The sequence below is a fragment of the Phalangium opilio genome, unplaced genomic scaffold (genome assembly GCF_054372755.1).
Source record: "Phalangium opilio isolate 3A_F unplaced genomic scaffold, DU_Popi_V2 ptg000048l_1, whole genome shotgun sequence".
NCBI classification, from domain to species: Eukaryota; Metazoa; Arthropoda; class Arachnida; order Opiliones; family Phalangiidae; genus Phalangium; species Phalangium opilio.
Window position 1 is genome coordinate 447,384 of NW_028324170.1, and position 18,290 is coordinate 465,673.

Here is an 18,290-nt window from a genome sequence, read left to right on the forward strand (position 1 = left end):
AGCCAACGTGTAGCAGAAAAGACATCTTTCAGGGGCATCAACGGAGCCGCCCGGGTAGCGCATCGAGGGGCTACTCACTCAAGTTTTCTCTTGGCGTCGCACTATTACAATTATAACATAAATAAATTTTATGTACGCCTGTTAAGTACAGTACGATGTGGCTACTATTATGAGCCCAGCCCTTGGCCCATCTTGTTTAACTTTTAATTATTAGAAATTTTGTTTAATCAAATCTTTCGTGTTCAAGCATTATTATTTGCCGGTTCAAGCAAATTCACCACATATAGGCTTGCCTCTGTGGTTGCCAGCGAATTATTTTTGCGAAATAAATATTATTAATGAATATTTCTGTTTAGTTCTATCATAAGTTTATAAGATATGTTCCATGGAACATACCTTATAAACTTATGATGACACAGACATACACGTTGTGTCTTTCGACTAGTCAAAAGCACTTTTTGGCCGAGCAGCTTGCGTTGTCGAGTGCGTGATCGAGTGGGCTATGCCCAGACTGTAGAGTCAAACGAGTATATGGTGTCTTGGCCTCGGAGACTATTGTCTAACGTGTAATAAATCGATGGTTACTGAAATTCTACTCCTGATGCTATTGTATTGATGCTCCTTGCAATTTCCAAGTGGCAGAGTGGCATCGGAGAGGTCAAATCGGACGGTATCTCAAATTGGGTAGTTTCTCTTTACGAAGAAAGATTTAAATACGTGGTAAGTTGATAATTTTAATTCATAAAGTATTAAGTATATGTAAATTTTGTTTCTTTTATGTGCTTCTGTTGTTGGAATTATAATAAAGAGTGTAGTATATGTGTGAAATCTTGTTTTCGTTATTTTTCGTTAAGCCTTGGCTATTTGGCAATCCGGTGTAAAATTATAGAGTGGCACCATGGATTTATAATGAAAGCTTACGCTTCATGGATATTTCACTGTAGCCTTCAGTAAGGCATTTTGATTTGAAACACGTTTATGTATTAAAAATGCGCGCGGGTGGGGACTTGGGGGCTGATGACGTAGAAATTGAGGCAAACTGTTTCTCTCGGCGCGCGTGCGCGCTCCCTTTTCAAAAAATTATTTTACGCGCGCTATTTAAAATTAGAACTCGATCGCGTGAAAATCTTCCACCCCCCCCCCTGAATTTGCCTCAAATTGTACGTCACAAACGCGCGTGCCAGGCTGGTACTGGCTCGCGCATTTCAGACGAGAAATAAATGTGGTGCGCGTTTTAAGGTGAGTGAAATATCCATGAAGCCTAAGCTTCTATTATAAATCCATGGTGCCACCTTAGTTTCTCATACTGGCCCGGAAACAAGCACAGGACACTGGACGTTGTCCAATAAAATTTTAAAATGTCCCATAAATTTTTTAAACTAAGGGGAGCTGGTCATTTTGACCAATAAGATGCCACACTATTTTTGCAGACTCCAGTATATAATGTCCTATAAATTTTCCAGTCAAAGGGGGTGTCACTGGACAAATGTCCTATAAGAAAAAATTCTTATTTTTGACCCTGTTCTCATCCCCCCCAACCCCGGGTGGAAATGCTATTTTCACCCTAACACATGACACATGACTAAGAATTGAGATAAGGGCTGCCTAGGGTGAAAATAGCCTGGATACTATTTTCACCGCCTGGTGAAGTGAATAGTCAACCCCGGGTGAAAATAGCGTCCACCACGTGACTAAGAGTCTAAGACTGGGTTCCTAGCAGCCTAATGTTGGTTACAAGAATAAAAAATAGCACTCCTTTGCGCAGAATTTAAACACGTTTTATTTATTTTATTATTTCCAAAACGTTAGCCATATGTTTAGCCTTTCAACTTTAAATATTACGCACTATAAATATGGAAATTATTACGAGAAATTCACAAAACACGCAAATAACGCTAGAAAACTAAAGCAACTGATACCATTAGCTATCTTTAGCCCATGTTAGGATTATTTATTACACTCAGTTTCATTTCGATAAAAACTGTAATATTTAAACCATAGAAACTGTTCATGTTGGCCGGAAGAACTTTAGAATACATAACTGTTGACGCATGTAAAGTTATTGGCGTCACGCGCGAGGTCACGTGGCATGGTAGGAATAGTACTTAGACTATTTTCACCGGGGTGGGGGGTGAGATAGCTGTTTTCATCAGGGGGGGGGGGTGAGAATGCGTACGAGCTATTTTCACCTGGGGGGGGGGGTTGAGGATAGCGTACGAGATGTTTCACCTGGGGGGAGGGGGGGTTGAGGATAGCGTACGAGATGTTTCACCTGGGGGGAGGGGGGGTTGAGGATAGCGTACGAGATGTTTCACCTGGGGGGAGGGGGGTTGAGGATAGCGTACGAGATGCTTCACCTGGGGGGGAGGGGGGGTTGAGGATAGCGTACGAGATGTTTCACCTGGGGGAGGGGGGTTGAGGATAGCGTACGAGATGCTTCACCTGGGGGGAGGGGGTTTGAGGATAGCGTACGAGATGCTTCACCTGGGGGGAGGGGGGTTGAGGATAGCGTACGAGATGCTTCACCTGGGGGGAGGGGGGGGGTTGAGGATAGCGTACGAGATGCTTCACCTGGGGGAGGAGGGGGGTTGAGGATAGCGTACGAGATGCTTCACCTGGGGGGAGGGGGGGGGTTGAGGATAGCGTACGAGATGTTTCACCTGGGGGGAGGGGGGGGTTGAGGATAGCGTACGAGATGTTTCACCTGGGGGGAGGGGGGGGGTTGAGGATAGCGTACGAGATGTTTCACCTGGGGGGAGGGGGGTTGAGGATAGCGTACGAGATGTTTCACCTGTGGGGGGGGGGGGTGAGAAGAGCGGGCCCAAGTTAACAAGCTTTGTTTAAATTAGCAATGAATTTGGCTTATACCCAATCAGGGCTCCCAGAATACCTATAATACCTATAATTCCGAGATGGTCCTATAAAAACCTATAATTCCGAGATGGTCCTATAAAAACCTATAATTCCGAGATGGTCCTATAAAAACCTATAATTCGTACATTTATCCTATAATACCTATATTTTGTATATGTTGGTTAAAAAACACTAGGAAAGTTCAAAAACAATCCAAAATTTTTGATTATTTTTCTGAGGAGGTGACGTTTTAAACGCCGTTTTAGCGAGATCACGTTTGACCAGACACAAAAATCTTTAAATAGTTAACTATAAAAATTTCATGGTAAATAATTTAGTTGCTACACTATTAACTACTCGTCCAAAGTTGATTAACTATTGATCATATTTTTATAAATATTTTTAAAAGTTCTAGTCTACTCTCGAATATAATATACTTCCTGTAAAACTCCAATAATTCGTAATTTTAAACGTATATAATTTACATAACATATGTTTGAACCTATAAATTGATCTTTTTTGGACCTATAAATATCCTATAATTTTGGCGTTTCAGACCTATAATACCTATTATTTTTTGTGCACTAAGCGCTGGGAGCCCTGCAAAATTATTTGCTTACGGTGGAATTCATAAACGTCGGACGCAACGCAATTTAGTACACGAGGAGGAAGAGCGTCGTGCGCAAAAGGCGGGACGTTTGCGCACGACGCCCTGACTTCGCCCGTACTAAATTGCGTTGCGTCCGACGTTTATGAATTCCTTCATTATCCTGTAATAATTTCGCTTCAATTGTGAAGATAATTTGTTTTCCTTTCAGAAACCTCATACAAATTAAACATGCAACGTATGAAGTTATTAGGGTTAGCCTCCAATATGGGGGGATTACGCAATATAGATCGTACAATTCAAAGTGGAAAAGCATTACTTCGAGGTCGTTTTGGGTTCCGTATGAGCAGCGCCACTAGCCCAGCAGCTCGGGAACCCTTTTTGAATGGCAGTTCCTCCATATATGTTGAAGAAATGTTCAAATCATGGGAAAAAGACCCAAACAGTGTACATAAGTCGTGGGATATCTTCTTTAGGAGTACGGCTAGTGGAGCCGAGCCAGGACAAGCCTATCAGAGTCCTCCTGTCCCATTTATGGGCGGGAGGGGAACTGTTTATCCACAGATGTATGCCGCACCCACTGCCGTGACACCAAGACCAGATACCGCTTCTGCTCCGAGAGATATTGAGGACCACTTGTCAGTACAAGCAATTATCAGATCGTATCAAGTACGCGGTCACTTACTGGCGAAACTTGACCCATTGGCTATCACGTCCGCTAACATCTACTCGACAGTTGGTGGAGAAAAAATGCCAACAACGAAAGAAATGATTCTTCGAAGTCACAAGTTAGAAGAGAAGGACATGGATAGAATGTTCACTCTACCCGAGAACACATTCATTGGAGGGAAAGACACTGTCCTACCATTGAAGGAAATATTGAAACGACTGGAGGATGTTTATTGCGGCCACATTGGAGTGGAATATATGTTTATCAATAACTTTGACCAGTGTAATTGGATCAGAGAAAAGTTGGAAACCCCAGGGGTCATGACCTTGACCAAAGACCAAAAACGACTTTTAATGGCCAGGATGGTTCGCTCTCATAAGTTCGAGGAGTTTTTAGGTAAGAAATACCTTTAGTTATAACCGTAACATTGACGTGGAACATTTGAGTTTTGCATTGATTTTAGCAAAAAAATGGGTTTCCGAGAAACGATTTGGCCTGGAAGGCTGCGAAGTTCTTATCCCAGCCATGAAAACCATCATTGACCGTTCGAGCGAAATGGGGATAGAAAGTATCGTCATGGGGATGCCCCATCGTGGAAGACTCAATGTCTTGGCCAATGTGTGTCGCAAACCCTTAGAGACGCTCCTCGCTCAATTCAGCGGTCTCGAACCAGCTGATGAAGGATCGGGGGATGTCAAGTACCATTTGGGCATGTCCCACGAACGACTCAACAGGATGACCAACAAGAACATCAAGTTGGCTGTCGTGGCTAATCCCTCTCATTTGGAAGCTGTTGATCCTGTTGTCCAAGGAAAGGCCAAAGCCGAACAGTTTTATAAAGGAGATACTCAAGGCAAACAGGTAACTTCGGGGACGTCAAATTCTTAATAGTTTCGCCAACGTATCTCTTTGACCTAACGCAGGTGATGAGCATTTTACTTCACGGTGACGCGGCATTTTCTGGTCAAGGGGTCGTGTACGAAACATTCCATTTAAGCGACTTGCCAGATTATTCAACGCATGGAACGATCCATATCGTCGTCAACAACCAAATTGGTTTTACGACGGACCCGCGTTGCTCTCGTTCTTCCCCTTATTGTACCGACGTGGCCCGCGTAGTTAACTGCCCCATTTTCCACGTTAACGCGGACGACCCGGAAGCCGTCGTTCATATCTGCAACCTGGCTGCCGAATGGAGAGCCACTTTTGGAAAGGACGTTGTCATTGATTTAGTTTGTTATCGGAGGAACGGACACAACGAGATCGACGAGCCCATGTTCACTCAGCCCTTAATGTACACGAAGATTAGGAAACAGGTTCCTTGCGTCGATTTGTATTCCAGGAAGTTGGTCGAAGAAGGAGTCATTACCGAGAAGGAAACTGAAGAGGAGAAGGAACGTTACGAAGCTATTTTACAGGTAAATCCAGCTTCGCTTCTTTAGTAGCGCCGTAAGATAGCTTCGTAAAACGCGCCCTTTTTAGGAAGCTTATCGCAATGCTGAGAAGGAGCACAAAATGTACAACAAGGATTGGCTAGATTCACCCTGGAGCGGGTTTTTCGGCATCAAAAGTCCCGTGAAATGCGACCCGACTGGTGTTGAGGAATCTACATTGCAACATATAGGAATGGCCTTTAGTTCCCCGCCTCCTGGCAACTTTAAAATTCATCCTGGTATCAAACGTATCCTTAAGTCACGCATGGAGATGGTGGAGACTCGTACCGTGGATTGGGCCTTGGCGGAAGCTATGGCTTTTGGCTCCCTGCTCAAAGAAGGAGTTCACGTTAGACTAAGTGGACAAGATGTTGAACGTGGAACTTTTAGGTACTTTTTGACTCACCTTCTCAATACCAGCGTTTTGTTACTTCACTTTCTTGCCACGATATTTCGGACTATATTATTTTGGTACTTATTTCTCGTCACAGTCACAGACATCACGTTTTGCACCATCAAACTGTGGACAAAACAACGTACCGACCTTTATGCCATTTATGGGCTGACCAGGCGCCTTACACCGTTTGCAACAGTTCCCTTTCGGAATACGGCGTATTGGGATTCGAACTAGGATTTAGTATGACAAACCCGAACGCCTTGGTTTGTTGGGAAGCGCAATTCGGGGATTTCATGAACACCGCTCAATGTATCATTGATCAGTTTATCTCGAGCGGACAAGCCAAGTGGGTGCGTCAAAGCGGTTTAGTTCTTTTGTTACCGCACGGCATGGAAGGAATGGGACCCGAACATTCTAGCGCCAGACCCGAGCGATTCTTGCAGCTTTGTAGCGACGAACCCGACGTTTTCCCTACAGTAGACGAGGATTTCGAAGTTAAACAACTTCACGATATAAATATGATCGTATTGAATTGTACGACGCCCGCTAATTATTTTCACGCTTTACGAAGACAAATAGGTACGTTATTTTGATATTCCAGGTAAGTATTTGTAATGTTTAAGGCAATATTTCTTCGTGATTGGCAGTTCTTCCTTTCCGTAAACCGCTGATTGTCTTCACACCAAAATCTTTATTGCGTCATCCCGACGCGAAATCCTCCTTTGACGAAATGTCAGATGGAACGAAATTCCAACGAGTCATACCAGACGCCGCCGTTAATAACGACCCTTCCTCCGTTAAAAAAGTCATTTTATGTACCGGAAAATTGTACTACGAACTGAACAAAGAGCGCGCGAAACGAAATCTCGAATCTAGCGTGGCGATAACGAGAATCGAACAACTTTGCCCTTTTCCGTTTGATCTTTTGAAAAGCGAGATTGATAAGTATCCCAACGCGAATATCGTTTGGTCGCAGGAAGAGCATAAGAATCAAGGATATTGGGCTTACGTTCAACCCCGGATCATATCTTCCTGTTCGGATCACGCCAGACAAGTTCATTACGTTGGAAGGGCCGTCTCGGCATCCACCGCTACTGGTAGTAAACACGTACATAAGAAGGAGTTGGAGAAGTTATACGATGAAGCCTTCGCGCTATAAGATACGAAGACGGGCATTTTTAAATTTAAAATATAAAATACCATGCAGCTTCGTAAGTTGACTAATTAATCACTTTTGCTTAGTTTTCCTTAGTTTGTTATCTCTCTAGCTTTAAAATATATAGTAATGGCAGCTCCCAGTAATTTTTCTATGGGAAGATAACGTGGGCCGCCGTCACTACTCTATTATAATTGTCCCTCGCAAGAAGGCGTGTTGAAAAAATAATTATGTTAAAATAAGCTTAAAATATTTTATTTTTCTGATAAAAAAAATATATGATCTTCTAAGGTAGAATTCTTAAGCGTCTCCCGGGCTCGTTTAAGTGTTAACGCCGCGGGATGTCGCATTCGCTACTCTATCTTAATTAAATTTTAACGGAATAAGATTTGCAAAATGTAAATGATCTTAGATAATTTATTTATTAGTTTAATGATGTAAATAAAAATGCAAAAGAAATTTAGTTTCATGAGTCTTAATTCATTCATTCGTTTCTCTCTCTCTCTTTTTCGCGCGTGGCCGGAAATAAGCGCGGGACACTGGACGTATTGTTTTTTCTAAAAGCTAAGTGGGTCACTGGACATTTTGACCATTAAATTTTAACGAAATTTTCATAGCTACTCTATTTTTGCGCACTTAAGTGGACAATGGGGGCGATTCTCTATTTAAGCGGGTTGAGTTATCGCGAGTGATAACTATCGTCTAAAGGGTTGATGCCAACCTCGTCCGTTCTATGAGAGCGTGATATCTAAATAGGTGATTAGTCATGGGTGTCATCAAACCTTGAACGAAAAGTGGCGAATGTCTCGCGAATCCCCCTCATGCTAATAATAACGAGGTGCCCCGCCCAATGTCCTATAAATTTTCCATTCAAAGGGGCGTCACTGGAAGAAATCGTGGGTAATTTTAAAAGCAAAAGGTTAAATCATGGATAAAGAATGCGCGTGCGGAAATTTGTTTTCACTCTATAGGATAGGCAACTCCCTATCTCGAACGACAGCTTATTCCCTATATACTTTGTTACAACATCGGTTGTCAGCACGCGTAAAGCTAGGTCTCTATGTAACGTAGTTTTGTACGTGCTGTCAAGAGACGAAAAACTTCAGGATCTTCAGGATTTAAAATATCCGCGAGTTTTTTTAGCTCGAGTACACGGACCTCTAGGCTTTAGTTTCAAATACGTGTAGTAAAGTAGGCTGTAGCAATTTCACACGTATTTGAAACTAAGGCCTAGAGGTCCGTGTACTCGAGCTAAAAAACTCGCGGATATTTTAAATCCTGAAGATCCTGAAGTTTTTTGTCTCTTGACAGCACGTACAAAGCTACGTTACATAGAGACTTAGCTTTACGCGTGCTGACAACCGATGTTGTTACAGAGTATATACCGAATAAGCTGTCGTTCGAGATAGGGAATTGCCTATCCTGTAGAGTGAAAACAAATTTCCTCACGCGCATTCTTTATCCATGGTAGTAAGGTGACGTTATTTTTAGAATGGTCTTCAGGCGGTTTTTATTACAATCAAAGAAGTTACGTGTATTTTGCCAGAAATCGAGAAGAATTTTAGAAGCAGAAGGAAGTATATACGAGCTTTGTATGCCGAGATATTAGGCCTACAATTATAACATGAGTAAATTTTTTGAAGTAAAGATTACGGGTAATAACTTTTTCAAGGTTACTCAGATTTACTGTACTGGGTAATAATTTTAGCACTGTAAGAGATAGCGCATCGAGGGGCTAACCACTCTGATTTTCTATACGTCTATAAAGGGTTATGTATAAGTTCCAGGTAATCATTTTACCATCGTAAAATCATTTTAGAACAATAAAAGATAACACAACGAGGGGCTATTCACTAAAGATATTTCTACGTCTTTTATGGGTGAGACCTATATGGTCCGGGTAATCATTTTAGCGCTGTTAAAGGCATCGACTCACGTTTTCCTTTCGTGTCGCACTAATAACAGAAGCAAATAAATTGAAGTTGGGATTACGGGTAATCATTTTAGCACAGTTAAAGGAAGCGCATCGAGGGGCTATTCACACAAATTTTCTGTACGCCTCTTAAGTACTGTACGATGTGGCTATAATATTATGAGCCCAGCCCTTGGGCCACCTTGTCTTAACTTAAAGGACAATTGGGTCGATATGGTTTCAATCCTTTTAATATAACCGAATTTAGCTTTTTGGTTTAAAAGGTCGCGAGGAAAAGATCAATGCCAATTAAGAGATAATTTATTTCAAGCCATGTGTTTCGTGCGTCACTTTTAACGGTACGTGTATCTATATGTTAAATAAAAATGTTATTATGTAAATTCTCCGCTACACGTACGTTGTTTAGGATTCACACTTTTTGCGGTATTTTTCGAATTCGCTCAAACATGCATTTATCATAAGAGAACATCAGATTATTTTGATCTTATTTTCAGAATCTGGATATCGGAACAATCGCGTGAACACACACCTATCCGTGCTAATACTTCAGTTTCTAGCTCATTTCAATTATTGTATCATTTTAATTATTTATCTTTAATAAAACCAAATGTGATATACTAATATTGAAATATATGTATTATTTTTCAAAATAAAAATTTGCTCTTTTCAAAAGTTATAGGGTTCTAGCATAAGTTTATAAGGTTTGTTCCATAAGTGTGTTACTGGTTAATGAGAGCTTGTCATGAAGTGACGTAGGCGAAACGTCATAGATTCTCGTTAAGCGACGCCTAGTGAGGCGCTGTCAAAGGCTAAGGACAGACTAAATAGGAAGATGGACTGCAAAACCGAGTGTAGTCAATTCTCGCGTCGTTCTCGAACTAGCTCTCAGTAAGTCTCTAGCATTACGAAGTATAGGAAGTGTAATACTTATGGAACATATCTTACTTATGATACTAGTGTTTATGTCGATAATGAGTTAAAAATGAACTTTTCTAATTTCAAAGAAAAATACAAGAATCTGCCGCATTATGAGCCTTTTCACGTCTTCTTCCCAGTGCCAAGCAGAGCGGACGGGATCGACGCCATTCAGTGATAAAAGAGGGCTTCTCATATCACACGCCGCGAGCAAGTTTCAACGAAGTTTACTTTTTGTTTTTTTATCTATATACTTTTGTTTATACTTCATAAATGTACTATAGAATAAATAAATTGTTCGTCGATTTAATGAATCTCATTTTTTATTCCTTTTCTTGTCAATTAAGTTACAGCAGGCATATATACGATTTTAAAATGCATTAATTAGATTAAAAAGGATTGGGAATATGGGTTAATTATAGGTTCCCGGTAATAACTATAGCACTGTTAAAGGCAGCGCGTCGAGGGGCTATTCACTAATGAAAATTTTCTTTTATTGGTGATTTTTATTCACGCTTTTAAAAAGGATAGGGATTCATTGGTGATTTAAAATGGATGGGGATTAATGGTTGCGTCTGGATAACGAGTAATCATCGAGGGGCTACTCACTAAAAACTCGTTAGTGATTTTAAACGGGATTGGGATTGTGGGTAACTTAGGGCTACGGGTTGTTATTATTTTACTAGTTATGAACGGATTATTAAGCATTCACACATTTGCTGCTAGGGGAGCTGCAAACGTAGTTACGTATTTACTGACATCTAAAACATGATAAAATTCTGCTAGACGTTCGTGTAAGCAATAGATAGTTCATAAATTGCCGCTAGGGGCGCTGTGTACGTAGTTACGTATTTACTGACATCTAAAACATGATAAAATTCTGCTAGACATTCGTGTAAGCAATAGATAGTTCATAAATTGCCGCTAGGGGCGCTGTATACGTAGTTACGTATTTACTGACATCTAATACATGAAGAAATTTGCCGCTAGGGGCGCTGTATACGTAGTTACGTATTTACTGACATCTAATACATGAAGAAATTTGCCACTAGGGGCGCTGTTATATAGGCCTAACGGTGTGTTCTCTTATTTGAATTGGCGCCCACGTCACACTTCGAAGCGCCCCCAACGACGCAATTTACTATAAAACTCGGACGCCACTTGTCCAGGTTTCTTTTCTCTCTGCGCCGGCGACCAGTCAACATCGTTCCTGGATCAGCTCCTCGTAATCCTGACTTTCGAAGGCAGTATTGGATAGAAAGCCACGTTTTACGCCGATGTTGGGACGTGACTCTGAGCTCTCCGCCATTGCATGTCCATTAGAACGTTGAAATCAACGCGAAAGGTTAAGCCTAGTACGGTATGTGTGAAAGTCTTTCAATAATCCAAAGCCATCCAGCTAGCCATTTATTATTTTATTTAATCCTAGAGTTTAAATTATTTAGGTAGAGTTAATTGTTAGTTAATTATGTTTATTTATTGAAAATTAACTACAATATGAAAACATTTCCAGACACGAGGTCAGTTAGACAAGGCTTAATTTAGAACATCTCAAATCAAGTACTTGGGCTCATATTAGGGGAAATTAAATTCCTTATCTATTTTAAATAATAAACCTCGACTGTTTGCAAATCAGGTCTCATTTAACGGCGCGAAAATATATTACCTAAAATGAGTAACGTATGATTTAACGGGGCCAGATTAGGTTGCACTAGGCTAGGCTAAACCTTTTATAAAAATTTATCCGGGCCTGGCACTAATCTCTAAGTTTTTACTTTATGCCGTCGTTTTAATTTAAATTAGCGAGGGTATTTTAAATTATTACGCGTAAATTATAGATTTGAGATTCTAAATTTCATTCGTGGCAGTATTTAATTATTTTAGATGATGAACTACGGTCTATTTAATAAATTAAATGGTTTAAATTAATTAGGGTTAACTGTCAATAAGTTATCATTAATTATGGAGATTACGTCAATCTAACAATTTTAAAATGAGCCACGAACGCGAAGTTAAGGCTCGAGATTTTTAATTTATATTTACGGGAATATTTTACCTAGTTTTTTTCTTAAATTATTTTAATCTATGGTATGGTTTCCGTGAGTTATTATTTTGTTGGAACCTTCAGTAGCCGTTTAATTCTGATATGGAAATATCTTAGTATTTAGTTCAATTCTTACATTATATTTATGGGATTATTTTACTTGGCTTTTTTCTTAACTTATTATTTTGCTACGACCTTAAAGTAGCCCTTTAATTCTGATTGGCTTAATATTTAGTGTGATTTTTAAATTTTGTTTTTGGGAATATAGTTTTTCTTCAATAATTTACGGAAACAAAACCATAGATCAAAATGATTTTTGTTAGGCCCCTCTAATTCTTATTAATATTTGTTATTAATATATTTTCATTTTTAGACGCGATGATGTTCTTGGATGTTCTGTTGCTGGTCATTCGGAGAAGTTTCCTAGCAGATGATTTCAACCTTTGTTAGAGACGCTCATTCCAGATGACATCTTCCTTGGATTTGCGATACAAGATTTTTCAACCTGTGTTGGCCTTGCAATCATTCTCTACAAAGATGCGATGAACATCATCAAATCTAGAAAAATTCAAATTTTTATTAGAATTATATATGCAACTACTTAATTTCTTTTTACGCGTTCAAACTTTAATTTACGTCACACTTTATATTATTTTTTGTTGAAAATTTTTGTAAACACCCCATTTTTTTACTTTTTGTTCAATAAATTTTGCCTTAAACCACTTTTTTTGTTTTCTTTGAAATTATTTAATTAAGAGGGAAGGTTTGAATTTTTTAGCTCTAAACAGATAGCCTATTTTTTGGGGAGCCTATTTTTTGGGGACCCTCTTTTAAGCTTCTTTTAGCTTATATGAAAAAATGAAAAGCTCATTATTTTAAAAAGTGAAAAAATGGAAAAATAAGCTTAAATTGTTTAAAAAAGTAAAAAAAAAGCCTAAAAATACTACCCTAAGTCCAGACCCTAAAAAATTCAAGCCATCCCTCTTATCCAAACTATTTCAAGAAAACAAATAACGTGACCCAAGGTAAAATTTCTTTATTGAGAAAAAAACAATTGAGGTGTTTACAAAAATTTTCTACAAAAAAATATTTAAAGCGTTCCATAAATTAAAATTTGACCGCGTAAAATTAAAAGGGGTAGGCTAGTTACCGATTAAATTTAAGAATAAAATTAAGTTAATTAGCGGGAAAACTTCACGGTCCAATCAGTTTGAAGGCCTGTGTTTCGAAAGTCCAAGAAAGATGTCATCTGGAATGAGGGTCCTTAACATCGGATGAACTTCCAAGTCTACTTGAAAACGTCTCTGAATGACCAGCAACAGCTTATCCAAGAAAATCATTCGCGTCTAAAAATTAAAATAAATTAATTACAAATATTAAGTCAATGCATAATTTTAAAATAAGTGCTACTTTAAGCCTAACAAAATAATAATTTACCGAGATAATCCCATATATTTAAATAATTAGCTAAATACTGGCGATATATTGCTAAGAATTTTTTTTAATAATCTAAGTTAAATTTCTTAAGCCTTGTTCAAGTGTCTTAACCTCGTGGTCGTGGTTTATTTAATTTTTATTCAAAATTATTATTTAATAGGCTGAATTTACGTAAATAATAATAATTAACTGCCTGTTTCATTAAAACTACTCAATTTATTAAAATAATAAGCTATTTAAAAAAGGCTTACATTTGCTGCGCATTAACAAGTTTGTTCATTCCAACATGGCCTAGCTGAATCGATTCCAAAAGAACATTCAATGGCGGAAAGAGCTCTAGATTCTGGATTTATTCCTTGACGGCGAAAAAAAATGGCTGATCGTCGGCGAAAGGCCTGATTTCCAAGAGCTGAGCAGGAAACGATCTTGACTCCACGATGCCAATCGAAGAAAGAAATTTCGGCCGGTTACTCATGGCGTTTTCCTTTGGTCAGATTTTTTACTGCCGGAGGCGCTCGAAAAACCTTTGCGTATTCCAATGGTTTAAGCTCAGTAGTGATGAGACGCGGTGCATGCTCCATTGGTAAAATTAGCCTTGAACTCCCAGCGCCATGCCAGCACTACTGACTTGCCAACACGGCAATAATAATTCGAAACATGGCGCTTAAAAAGTCCATTGGAATACAATTTCATGGGCTATCGTTTCATAATTATCGTCTGCTCGAACGTCGGCATGCTAAGTAGTGATGTAATCAATGCGGAGCGATCATGAAATTATCAGGCATATTCATGTCCCTAGAAAAAATGTAGATGGCGTTGGTAAAGCCTAGGCCCAGTTGGATATCCCAAAGGTCGAAAAGCAAAGTGGGTGTGGTAAAGTGCATCAAAAATGATCAAAGAACGGCACTGCGCAAGCTCCAAATTGAGTAGAACTGAACTGAACTACTTTTCGGAAGGGAAATTCGGCTTTCACGATTTTGTTCCGGCAATTAGGGCGATGGGAATGTGACATTTTTCCAATGGAATATGCATACTACAACATTTATTGTGTCGTCACGATCACGTGATCGTAACACCAATGGATTTACATGGCAAACTTGCATTTATCGGTTCATGATTCGAATTTTACACCCTACCAATGGAGTACGCAGCGTTTACTAGTATAATACCTAGCTTCTCCTGAGCACAGCTATTTCCTACCTAAGTCAGACGAAAAGAGTGTTCCATTGGACAATGAAAAAATATGTCACTTTCATGGGAATGTTCCATTGACATTTGCGATTGTCAATAATTGGTTTGATCCGGTAGCAGCATAGCGTCAAATTCGGATTTTTTGCCGCCTGAGGCAGCAACGGAAAACTGGCCCAAAGGAAAACGCCATAAAGAACGAAGTTCTCTCCCGCAAGATTTACGCCCTCAAGCCGTTAAAAGCAGACGACACTAATTGGAGTAATACCGTTTTTCCGTTGGCCTATTCCATGGAGTAATTTTCTTGGAGCGAGAAGGAAAGTTTCTTTAAAATTACATAAAATTTGGTGTCTCCTGCAATATTGCTCCATACCTTCCATTGTCCTTTTCCATGGAGTAGTTTTCTTGGAGCGAGAAGGAAAGTTTCCTTAAAATTCCATAAAAATTTGTCTGTTTCCTGCAATATTACTCCATGGTGGCAGACTGCAGGAAACAAACAAATTTTTATGTAATTTTAAAGAAACTTTCCTTCTCGCTCCAAGAAAATTACTCCATGGAAATAGACAATATGGAGCAATATTGCAGGAGACACCAAATTTTATGTAATTTTAAAGAAACTTTCCTTTTCGCTCCAAGAAAACTACTCCATGGAAAAAGACAATGGAAGGTATGGAGCAATATTGCAGGAGACACCAAATTTTATGTAATTTTAAAGAAACTTTCCTTCTCGCTCCAAGAAAATTACTCCATGGAATAGGCCAACGGAAAAACGGTATTACTCCAATTAGTGTCGTCTGCTTTTAACGGCTTGAGGGCGTAAATCTTGCGGGAGAGAACTTCGTTCTTGAGTAACCGGCCGAAATTTCTTTCTTCAATTGGCATCGTGGAGTCAAGATCGTTTCCTGCTCAGCTCTTGGAAATCAGGCCTTTCGCCGACGATCAGCCATTTTTTTTCGCCGTCAAGGAATAAATCCAGAATCTAGAGCTCTTTCCGCCATTGAATGTTCTTTTGGAATCGATTCAGCAAGGCCATGTTGGAATGAACAAACTTGTTAATGCGCAGCAAATGTAAGCCTTTTTTAAATAGCTTATTATTTTAATAAATTGAGTAGTTTTAATGAAACAGGCAGTTAATTATTATTATTTACGTAAATTCAGCCTATTAAATAATAATTTTGAATAAAAATTAAATAAACCACGACCACGAGGTTAAGACATTTGAACAAGGCTTAAGAAATTTAACTTAGATTATTAAAAAAAATTCTTAGCAATATATCGCCAGTATTTAGCTAATTATTTAAATATATGGGATTATCTCGGTAAATTATTATTTTGTTAGGCTTAAAGTAGCTTTTATTTTAAAATTATGCATTGCCTTAATATTTGTAATTAATTTATGTTAATTTTTAGACGCGAATGATTTTCTTGGATAAGCTGTTGCTGGTCATTCAGAGACGTTTTCAAGTAGACTTGGAAGTTCATCCGATGTTAAGGACCCTCATTCCAGATGACATCTTTCTTGGACTTTCGAAACACAGGCCTTCAAACTGATTGGACCGTGAAGTTTTCCCGCTAATTAACTTAATTTTATTCTTAAATTTAATCGGTAACTAGCCAACCCCTTTTAATTTTACGCGGTCAAATTTTAATTTATGGAACGCTTTAAATATTTTTTTGTGGAAAATTTTTGTAAACACCTCAATTGTTTTTTTCTCAATAAAGAAATTTTACCTTGGGTCACGTTGTTTTCTTGAAATAGTTTGGATAAGAGGGATGGCTTGAATTTTTTAGGGTCTGGACTTAGGGTAGTATTTTTAGGCCCCTTTTTAGGCTTTTTTTTACTTTTTAAACAATTTAAGCTTGTTTTTTCCATTTTTTCCCTTTTTAAAATAATGAGCTTTTCATTTTTTCATATAAGCTAAAGGAAGCTTAAAAGAGGGTCCCCAAAAAATAGGGTCCCCAAAAAATAGGCTATCTGTTTAGAGCTAAAAAATTCAAACCTTCCCTCTTAATCAAATAACTTCAAAGAAAACAAAAAAGTGGTTTAAGGCAAAATTTATAGAACAAAAAGTAAAAAAATGGGGTGTTTACAAAAATTTTCAACAAAAAATAATATAAAGTGTGACGTAAATTAAAGTTTGAACGCGTAAAAAGAAATTAAGTAGTTGCATATATAATTCTAATAAAAATTTGAATTTTTCTTGATTTGATGATGTTCATCGCATCTTTGTAGAGAATGATTGCAAGGCCAACACAGGTTTAAAAATCTTGTATCGCATATCCAAGGAAGATGTCATCTGGAATGAGCGTCTCTAACAAAGGTTGAAATCATCTGCTAGGAAACTTCTCCGAATGACCAGCAACAGAACATCCAAGAACATCATCGCGTCTAAAAATGAAAATATATTAATAACAAATATTAATAAGAATTAGAGGGGCCTAACAAAAATCATTTTGATCTATGGTTTTGTTTCCGTAAATTATTGAAGAAAAACTATATTCCCAAAAACAAAATTTAAAAATCACACTAAATATTAAGCCAATCAGAATTAAAGGGCTACTTTAAGGTCCTAGCAAAATAATAATTTAAGAAAAAAGCCAAGTAAAATAATCCCATAAATATAATGTAAGAATTGAACTAAATACTAAGATATTTCCATATCAGAATTAAACGGCTACTGAAGGTTCCAACAAAATAATAACTCACGGAAACCATACCATAGATTAAAATAATTTAAGAAAAAAACTAGGTAAAATATTCCCGTAAATATAAATTAAAAATCTCGAGCCTTAACTTCGCGTTCGTGGCTCATTTTAAAATTATTAGATTGACGTAATCTCCATAATTAATGATAACTTATTGACAGTTAACCCTAATTAATTTAAACCATTTAATTTATTAAATAGACCGTAGTTCATCATCTAAAATAATTAAATACTGCCACGAATGAAATTTAGAATCTCAAATCTATAATTTACGCGTAATAATTTACGCGTAATAATTTAAAATACCCTCGCTAATTTAAATTAAAACGACGGCATAAAGTAAAAACTTAGAGATTAATGCCAGGCCCGGATAAATTTTTATAAAAGGTTTAGCCTAGCCTAGTGCAACCTAATCTGGCCCCGTTAAATCATACGTTACTCATTTTAGGTAATATATTTTCGCGCCGTTAAATGAGACCTGATTTGCAAACAGTCAAGGTTTATTATTTAAAATAGATAAGGAATTTAATTTCCCCTAATATGAGCCCAAATACTTGATTTGAGATGTTCTAAATTAAGCCTTGTCTAACTGACCTCGTGTCTGGAAATGTTTTCATATTGTAGTTAATTTTCAATAAATAAACATAATTAACTAACAATTAACTCTACCTAAATAATTTAAACTATAGGATTAAATAAAATAATAAATGGCTAGCTGGATGGCTTTGGATTATTGAAAGACTTTCACACATACCGTACTAGGCTTAACCTTTCGCGTTGATTTCAACGTTCTAATGGACATGCAATGGCGGAGAGCTCAGAGTCACGTCCCAACATCGGCGTAAAACGTGGCTTTCCATCCAATACTGCCTTCGAAAGTCAGGATTACGAGGAGCTGATCAAGGAACGATGTTGACTGGTCGCCGGCGCAGAGAGAAAAGAAACCTGGAC

The 18,290-nt window shown here is 38.2% G+C and overlaps 1 protein-coding gene and 1 long non-coding RNA gene across 3 annotated transcripts; one reads left to right on the forward strand and one right to left on the reverse strand.

Moving 5' to 3' along the window:
- Positions 1 to 554: 554 nt before the first annotated feature.
- Ogdh (oxoglutarate dehydrogenase Nc73EF) lies at positions 555 to 7,579 on the forward strand. 2 transcript variants are annotated; one of them, XR_016366840.1, is made up of 8 exons: positions 555 to 720; positions 3,672 to 4,526; positions 4,594 to 4,991; positions 5,054 to 5,548; positions 5,613 to 5,953; positions 6,055 to 6,539; positions 6,608 to 7,171; positions 7,229 to 7,579. XR_016366840.1 is itself a non-coding variant. In XM_089838960.1 (7 exons), exons 2-7 carry the CDS (start codon positions 3,692 to 3,694, stop codon positions 7,117 to 7,119), a joined length of 3,066 nt encoding a protein of 1,021 aa, XP_089695086.1. In that variant the 5' UTR covers positions 556 to 720; positions 3,672 to 3,691; the 3' UTR covers positions 7,120 to 7,579. The 2 variants fall into 2 exon arrangements, 1 of the variants encoding a protein (XP_089695086.1); XM_089838960.1 differs by having other exon boundaries at positions 556 to 720; positions 6,608 to 7,579.
- Positions 7,580 to 11,419: 3,840 nt separating this feature from the next.
- On the reverse strand, positions 11,420 to 14,822 carry LOC149673440 (uncharacterized). The gene is made up of 3 exons (XR_016366841.1): positions 13,697 to 14,822; positions 13,159 to 13,354; positions 11,420 to 12,566 (listed from the first exon to the last, which is right to left on the reverse strand). It is a non-coding gene; the product is annotated as an uncharacterized LOC149673440 (long non-coding RNA).
- Positions 14,823 to 18,290: the final 3,468 nt, after the last annotated feature.